The 8,945-nt window shown below is 47.4% G+C and overlaps 1 protein-coding gene across 3 annotated transcripts; it reads left to right on the plus strand.

Moving 5' to 3' along the window:
• The first annotated feature begins 718 nt into the window (after nucleotides 1-718).
• On the plus strand, nucleotides 719-6,850 carry LOC144385357 (uncharacterized). Of its 3 annotated transcripts, XR_013451604.1 has the most exons (4): nucleotides 719-2,764; nucleotides 6,037-6,092; nucleotides 6,160-6,311; nucleotides 6,573-6,850. XR_013451604.1 is itself a non-coding variant. In XM_078085600.1 (3 exons), exons 1-3 carry the CDS (start codon nucleotides 1,742-1,744, stop codon nucleotides 6,577-6,579), a joined length of 1,086 nt encoding a protein of 361 aa, XP_077941726.1. In that variant the 5' UTR covers nucleotides 719-1,741; the 3' UTR covers nucleotides 6,580-6,850. The 3 variants fall into 3 exon arrangements, 2 of the variants coding, with proteins under 2 accessions (XP_077941726.1, XP_077941725.1); XM_078085600.1 differs by lacking the exon at nucleotides 6,160-6,311; XM_078085599.1 differs by lacking the exons at nucleotides 6,037-6,092; nucleotides 6,160-6,311.
• Nucleotides 6,851-8,945: the final 2,095 nt, after the last annotated feature.

Below are 8,945 nucleotides of genomic sequence, written 5' to 3' on the forward strand. Positions count from 1 at the left end.
GTCTTATTCACTCCCCTCCTTTGTTTTGCTTTGCCCTTGTGTGTTTGGAGTGTTAATTTTGGATTGTGGTGCTCCCATTTTAAGTTTATACTCCCACCCCTCACTCACCTTGAGCACAAATGCCCCAGCCCTGGAATACATGATAATTTATACAAATAGGATAACTTTTTTTTTTTTAGATTTGAATTGTGCCCAATAAACTGTTGTATATGCTTTTGGAAACACGTCTCTCGCCTGCTCAGTGTAACGAACTTGTGTTGTCCTTTTGTTTAGATTTAGTAATTTACCTTATTCATCGATTTCTTTCTTTTCCCTGGGTGATTTCTCCCAGGGTGGCGTTGCTGGTTTCCTTTAGTTTCTTTCTTTTTCCCCTAGTTAAAAACATAGATTATTGGGGTAGTTCCTACCCCACCTCACGCTTGCCACAAACTTGGCGTTGCTGGCAGGACTTATACTGAAAAAAAAAAAAGGCAGAGACGTGTGTTCCTTTGTTTTTTTGTTGTTTGTTTTTTGTTTTTTTGTTTTTCTGAATAAGACAAAGCAGCAGCAGTCCCCTGGCAACCATGGAGGAAGAAATGCAAGAGTTGCGAGCTCTGGTTGCGCAGTTAAAGGCTGACAATGAGAGGTTGCGTCAAGCTTCGTTGGTGCCGCCCTCTAGTGCTACACCTTCAACCTCCTCAGTACTGCCGACTGCCCTTACTTCTGCCAGTGCCCCTGCAGCCGAGAGGTTAGTGTTCGTGCCCCGAGACAGAAAGTGCCCTATGTTTAGAGGAAGGTCAGGGATAGCTCTGAGCGAGTGGCTTGAAGAGCTACAGTCGTGTATGCGGGCTCGTCATTTAGCCCCAGCTGATCAGGCCTACTTTCTGTATGACCATTTAGAGGGAGAAGCACGGGAGGAAATTAAATACCGCCCCAGCACAGAGCGCGGGGATCCAGCTAGACTAATCACTATATTACAAGAACTCTATGGCTGTTCTGAGTCGTATGTGGCCTTGCAGGAAGCATTCTTCTCTCGTAAGCAACATGAAGGGGAAACGCTACTCGAATTTTCGCTCGCTCTCATGAGCCTTATGGAAAGGGTGAAGCAGCGTGCACCGCCTGGAATGCTTAATACAGATAGTCTGTTGCGGGATCAGTTTGTTGAGCAGGTCTTAGACAGCACCCTGAGGCGAGAGCTTAAACAGTTTGTTCGTCATCAACCTGCAGCTACCTTGCTCGACGTCAGAGGGGAAGCCATTAGGTGGGAGCGTGAAGGTCTGCCCAGCACCTTCAGAGGCCGCAGTAACTCCGTCCCTTCCATCAGTGGCATTCAGTATGGAGTTCAGGGTGCTCATTCTGTTGTATGTGTCCCTCCGTCCTCAGAAATGGTAGAGTTGAAGGAAATGTTGGGGCTGCAACAAGAGCAGCTCAACCATTTAACCCAGACCCTCGCTCATATGCAGCGCCCTCATGCTGGTAGTCATACAGCGCATCGTGGGCCCAGAGTGTGTCATCGCTGTCAGAGACCAGGCCATTTTGCGAGAGACTGTGACGGTGTGCGCAATTCCCGCCCCCAGTTTTCTTCACCAGATTCCAGGCCGTCTGCTAGGCAGGCAGAACCCAGCACGGCTCCGGAAAACTAGCACCCACCAAACTGCAGAGCCACAGTTTAGGTGGGGCCCCTCATGGCTCACGCCCTGTGTCTGGTGGGCTAGCTCAAGGCCCCAGACTGGTGTCGTCCTGTCCCTATTTAGAGGTTCTCATGGGAGGAGTCAAGGTGCCATGTTTGATTGACACCGGCTCTATGGTTTCTACTGTTACAGAAAGCTTCTTTCAAAAACATTTTGAACCTTGGGGTCAGGAGCGGCTCAAAGCCTGTAGCTGGTTACAGCTAAGGGCAGCTAATGGTTTGAGCATCCCATACCTGGGTTATTTGGAACTCGATGTTGAGTTGTGCGGTAAACTAGTTTCACTGCGTGGTATCTTGGTGGTAAAAGACCCCCCTGGTAATGCTTCTCTTCAGGCCCCTGGTGTGTTGGGAATGAACGTGATCCAGAAATGTTATCAAGAGCTCTTTGTGCAGCACGGTTTGTCCCTGTTTAATCTGCCCTCTGTCACGCAGGCCCCACAACCTGTCACGCAGGCATTACAGGAGTACCATCAGGTGACCACGCAGACCTCCCAGGAGCTGTCTGGGAAGGCAAAGGTCAGAGGTAGGCGTGCCTGTCGTATTGCAGGTGGTGTGATGCAGATAGTCGCAGCTACTTGCTCAGGGCAGGGTACCGATAGCACAGTGTTGTTTGAGCCCCTTGACTCCGGTTTACCTGCAGGTTTGTTGGCTTCTCCATCTGTGGTGAGGGTAGTTAGAGGTACAGCATACATACCCATTGTAAACGTTGGCTCTATAGAAGTACTGCTGTACCCACGCACTGTTCTTGGCACTTTACAAAAAGTGAGTGTTGTCAGCCTCCCTGCAGGAATCGCAGAGGTCCCATCCACTGTAGCCATTGTAGCTTCTCACACCGCCTTACCTACCGTGCCAGACCAGATTGAGGGTTTAGATCTGTCTTCTCTTTCCCCTGAAGAGCAAGGTCAGGTGAGGTCTCTCCTTAGAAAGTACAGTCCTATTTTCTCTACTCATGACGGTGATTTAGGCTGCACTAACCTCATCTCTCATGACATTCCTCTGTTAGACGAGACCCCAGTCACGCAACGCTACAGGCGTGTATCCCCTTCTGATTATGAGGCTGTCAAAGACCACATTAATCAGCTTCTTTCTGCTCAGGTAATTAGAGAGAGTTGTAGCCCCTATGCCTCCCCCATTGTGCTTGTAAAGAAGAAGGATGGGAGCCTGCGTATGTGTGTCGATTACCGGCAACTAAATGCCAAGACCAGGAAAGATGCGTTCCCGCTGCCACGCATTGAAGAATCATTGGATGCCTTGACGGGTGCACGCTGGTTCTCTACCATGGACCTGGCCAGTGGGTACAACCAGGTTGAGGTCACGGAGAAGGACCGACCGAAGACGGCGTTTTGTACACCATTCGGCCTGTTTGAGTGGAACCGTATGCCATTCGGACTCTGTAATGCACCTGGCACTTTTCAAAGATTAATGCAGAGGATCTTTGGCGATGAACAAGGTCTGTCTCTGCTTTTATACCTAGATGACATTGTTGTTTTCTCTTCTACTGTAGAGCAGCATCTTCAGCGACTTGACGTGGTACTAGCCCGTCTGAAACAGGAGAGACTCAAGGCCAAGCTCTCCAAATGCACCTTTTTTCAGCCAGAGGTGCGGTATCTCGGCCACATTATATCGGCCAACGGTGTCGCCACGGACCCATCCAAAATAGAGGCCGTGGCAAAGTGGCAGCCTCCCCAGACGGTCTCTGAGCTTCGGTCTTTCCTGGGTTTCGCAAGCTACTATCGCCGCTTCGTGGAGGGCTTTGCAAAGCTGGCAGCCCCCCTCCACCGACTGATTGCTGAGCTTGGAGGCACAAAGTCTAGACGGGTCCAGCGGTCCCCACAGCTGAGCCCTGAGCACTGGAAAGAGGAGCTTAAAGACTGTTTTGAGACACTTAAGACCAAGCTCACTAATGCCCCTGTGCTTGCTTACGCAGACTTTTCACTGCCCTTCATCCTCGAGGTTGACGCCAGTTATGGTGGGTTGGGTGCAGTGTTATCACAAGAGCAAAACGGCAAGGTGAGGCCCATAGCTTATGCCAGCCGCGGACTGAAGCCCACCGAGCGTAATATGGCAAACTATAGTTCCATGAAGCTGGAGTTTTTAGCCCTAAAGTGGGCTATGACCGAAAAGTTCCGAGAGTATCTGTTGGGCCACCGCTGCATAGTCTACACGGACAATAATCCACTCAGTCATTTGGCGACTGCTAAGCTTGGCGCCACGGAACAGCGCTGGGCAGCTCAGTTGGCCTCTTTCGACTTCGAGATCAAGTACCGTTCCGGCAGAAGCAACCGAAATGCGGATGCTTTGTCCCGTCAGCATCCGCCTGGCCCATTAGATATGACGGCCATGCTCCCTGGCACACCACTCCCGGAACCACTCCAGCAGGTCCTAAAAGTGAATAAAACGGTCGTGACACAAGCAACTGTGACTGTTTTACCTGAGAGAACCCCTGACGACATCCACAACCTGCAGCAGGCTGATTCGGTCATTCGGGAAGTCCAGAGGTACTGGGAGGAAGGACGGCGTCCCAGTTACGCAGAGCGACAAGAGCTCTCACCTCCCGCATTGATCCTGCTGCGTCAATGGGGCCGGCTGGTTAAGCGGGGCGACATCCTGTATCGGCAGACCTTGCGCCCTGATGGAGCTGAGCCCATCCTCCAGCTGCTCCTGCCTGCAGTTTTAGTTCCTGAAGTGTTGACACAGGTTCACCAAGAACATGGCCATCAGGGTGTGGAACGGACCCTCGCTCTTCTACGATCCAGGTGTTATTGGCCGGGTATGTCAACAAAGGTCGCACAGTGGTGCCAAGCTTGTGAGCGGTGTCAAGTTGCCAAGGACCGTCAGCCTGCTGCCAGGAATCCCATGGGACACCTTTTTGCAGCAAGACCAAATGAGATCCTCGCCATTGATTACACCCTGCTGGAGCCCGCTCAAAATGGCATGGAAAATGTCTTGGTGATGACAGACATCTTCAGTAAATATACGCTCGCCATCCCCACCCGTGATCAACATGCTTCTACTGTAGCCCATGTTTTGGTGGTGGAGTGGTTTTCGAAGTTTGGGGTTCCTGCAAGGATACATTCGGATCAGGGACGCAACTTTGAGAGTGCACTTATCCAGCAACTTTGCAGTCTTTATGGCATCCAAAAATCTCGCACCACTCCATATCACCCAGCTGGCAATGGTCAGTGTGAAAGATTTAATCGAACTCTCCATAACCTCCTCCGCACACTGCCTCCATCCCGAAAAAGAGACTGGACCTCTTGCCTCCCACAAGTCCTTTATTCTTACAACACCACTCCCCATCAAACCACTGGCGAATCACCATTCTTTTTAATGTTTGGTCAGGAGCCCAGACTCCCCATCGATTTCCTGTTGGCCAGAGTCCAGGACCCTGTCAGTGGAGGTGTTCATGAATGGATCCAAGAGCATCAGGCCCGGTTGCAGATTGCGTTTGATGGTGCAAGAGAATGCATGAAGACTGCAGCGGAGCGCAGAAAGACGGCGCATGATCAGCACCTCAGAGGTGAACCACTGAAAGAAGGTCAGTCAGTCTTCCTGCGCGACTTGAGTACCAGGGGGCGTCACAAGATGAAAGACCGCTGGAGCTCGACAGTGTATTCAGTCCTCAAAGCACCAAAGGAAGGAGGCGCCGTCTACACAATAGCCCCAAAGGATGACCTGTCTAAAGTAAAGCATGTTCACCGTACCTTGTTGAAGGCGGTGGTTGGAGCAGAGCCCCCTGACCATGCGGTGGCCAGTCATGCACCGCCCCCTGACAGCCCAGTCTCTGAGTCCTCCTGTGATGGTGACTTGTTGTTCCTGGTCCCTAGGACTGCTCCCCTCCCCACCTTTCCAGCCACTCGGGCACGGGCCGAGACTGAAACCGCTCCTCAACAACTACACCATCGACCTAACATGGATCCCACTGTGCCAGGTCCATCAGTGCCCCCTGTTCTGAATCCAGACCTGCCATCTGCATCCCCAGTTGCTCCGTTCACCAGCTCCTCTGACCCCATTAACTTGCCACCCCGGAGGTCAACGCGGTCAACTGCTGGCCACCATCCTAATGTCCACCGCATTCCAAGGCCAGTGGGGGACTTGGCATCGGGGGCTGCAATTTCCGAACGCCCCGTATCACACTTAGTCACTGCACTCTTTAGACCCTGGAGTTAAGCACGCATTTAGTTTATCGTCGGGACGGCGATACAAAGAGTGGGGGTAGATTGTAGCAGGATGACTGCTTTTCCAGTGGCTCCGTCCACTCGCAGTATTGTCCCCCTTTAATTTATTATATAAGGAGGGACCTGTAGATCTGCTTGCTCTCTGACAGCTGATACGCACCTCCCCCTTCCGGGTTTACCTGGCTGCAGGTTCGGCAGACGCTCGGCACTCTCTGCAGGGTTGTGCAAATTGTTCCACCGTGCAGGTATGTTGCAGTCTATTGCGCGTCGGCAATCTAGTCGGCACCGTAATAAACTTGCGTTTATGTGCAGGCGCTGGCAGGTCGGACTGCGTGTTTGCTCGTTCTGTCCCGGAGCTATGCCACGCTGAGGTCCCGACTGTCCTGACCCGTTTTGGACTGCTGCTGCTTTGTGTGGGGATAAAACCCACACTTTTTACGGACATTGCCTGCTGCTGCGTTCGGGTGTGGAAATCCCGTTGTCTGCATTTTTATGCCTATTGTATTATGTTTTCATGTTTAGCTGCCTGAAATAGGAGGTGGATGGCAAGGGAGATTTTTCTTTATTATTTTTGTAGCTATTTTTGATTATTTGATGGTTTAGTTCTTTGAGTTCAAACTGTAACCTGTTTTGATATTTTCCTTTCTTTTTGATTTGTATTGGATCTCTATTGTTGTTGAATTTATTTTCAGTCTCCCATTAACTGTCCATCTTTGTGATTCCAGGTGCTGAGGGCCTCACTGGTGATCCTGTTTGGTGATGGTGTCCCTTCGTGTGTAGTGTCTTATTCACTCCCATCCTTTGTTTTGCTTTGCCCTTGTGTGTTTGGAGTGTTAATTTTGGATTGTGGTGCTCCCATTTTAAGTTTATACTCCCACCCCTCACTCACCTTGAGCACAAATGCCCCAGCCCTGGAATACATGATAATTTATACAAATAGGATAACTTTTTTTTTTTTAGATTTGAATTGTGCCCAATAAACTGTTGTATATGCTTTTGGAAACACGTCTCTCGCCTGCTCAGTGTAACGAACTTGTGTTGTCCTTTTGTTTAGATTTAGTAATTTACCTTATTCATCGATTTCTTTCTTTTCCCTGGGTGATTTCTCCCAGGGTGGCGTTGCTGGTTTCCTTTAGTTTCTTTCTTTTTCCCCTAGTTAAAAACATAGATTATTGGGGTAGTTCCTACCCCACCTCACGCTTGCCACACTAGATTTAATTTAGGCAAAACTGCACCATGCCTTTTTTTTAAATCTTAGTTGAAAGATGGGCCCCACGTTTCCTTAATCTCTGGGTGAAGTCAAACGTCAAACGATAGAAGATGAATATTATCAAATTCAATTACACTCTGCCCTCACTGCTTATGGCAGTCCCTGTGATGTCATTTTGAGAGAAGGGATGTGGTGAACACGAAGTTCTAATGATGTTGATTACTGTCAATGATACATTCCATCGATAATGTCAGACCAGATGGAAAAAACATTGGTGAACTGAAAAAGTAGACACTCACAAAATAAAAAATAAAAATAAAAAACGTTTGATGTCCAAATCCTTTTGATGTCTGCATCCACTGCAAAACCAACCCAACTTAAAATTTCACTTTTAAATTTATTTTCAAGTCACTTTCATTTACATAGTGCCAAACCAGACCAGATGTTATCTCATGGCAGTTTTCATTTAGCACAGATACCCAACAGTTCCCCATAATCAAGCAATTGGAGGGACAGACAGCAATAATCGAGCCCAGCATAAACAAATGCATGGATAGTTTTTGAGACAGTGCGTCCCGTGTTTGCAATGTTTTAGGGAAAAAAAACATTTATTAAAATTTTGATTATATGAGAGTGTAAAAAAAACTACTTAGTTAGGTTTAGAAAAACAACATAATAATTTAGGTTAAAACGGTTATGTTGACTAAGCAAAGGGTAAACAGAGTACCATGGGCACAGAAAAAACACTGGCCTCCTGGTTAAAAAGCCTTTTTGAATGAAAATGAATGATTTCCATTCATCCATAGCCGTATCACACTTCACATCCAGAGCCCCGCATCATCCTGTTGTTCTCCAAACATGCAATATTGGAAAACGTTTTAAGGGCGTTTTAATTAATTTTCATGACTTTAGTTTTTCCTCTCGAGAAAACTCTTGGGCCAAATTGGGTGTTTGTGAAACATTTATTTTTAGTATTGAAGTGTGTGGTCATGGGGGAAGAAAGCTTAACAAAGAAGTTAGTTTAGTTTAGTTCTTGCCGTTGCATATGGTAGCATACTATTTGTATTTGGAAGGGGATTGCCAAAATGCGTTGCTTTTTTAATTTTTTGACCAGACCATAACCTAATGAAAACAATAATGCATTATTGATGCTACACACTCCCACATGGCAAGCCTTTAACCAGCACTGCACTCTCACTTGTTTTAATATCACAGTATCAGTGACTGTACTGATGGTTTCGTTAAATGTAATACGTGGATAAATACATCACTTAACATTTTTTTTGTTTTTAAGATGTGAAAATGTGAAAGCATTAAGAAAGCATTAAGAAAGCATCAAGTGTAAGGTAAAAGTACAAAAATAAAGCTTCATTGTAGTAATAGACTGTTAGAACAGATCATTACAAATGTCTGGTAGCATTATGCTTTGTTAGCAGGTTAGCTTTAGCTTTAATGGAAATGATAAGTGCTTACTACGTGTGCATGGGCTACAATTCACTCACCAGCTAAATCAATGCCCAAAGAACATGAACATGTGCGTTTGATGCTCCCAAAATAGAACTTGCAGAGCAAAGAAATGTTTAGTATCGGATTGCATATTATCCCAGGTTGTATGGATCCAATTGTAGACGAAAGTATTTCAAAACTGTATGAAAGGATAAAAAATCCCATGCCTCGGGTAAATTAAGCGTGGGATTCATTTCTCTCCGCTGTTCCTTCAGGGTTGAATACTTGATGCCGCTTGAGAGACAAAGTGGGTGATACCCCACGATCTCATTGATGAAGAAAATGATTTAGTGACTGTTGTCATACCAATCATTACAAGTAGTCTATGTATTCCAAGTTAGCCAAGCATGATAGAAGCTCAAGATCTACCAGCTTTCTACGA

The sequence above is a fragment of the Gasterosteus aculeatus genome, chromosome 12 (assembly GCF_964276395.1).
Source record: "Gasterosteus aculeatus chromosome 12, fGasAcu3.hap1.1, whole genome shotgun sequence".
Taxonomy (NCBI): domain Eukaryota; kingdom Metazoa; phylum Chordata; class Actinopteri; order Perciformes; family Gasterosteidae; genus Gasterosteus; species Gasterosteus aculeatus.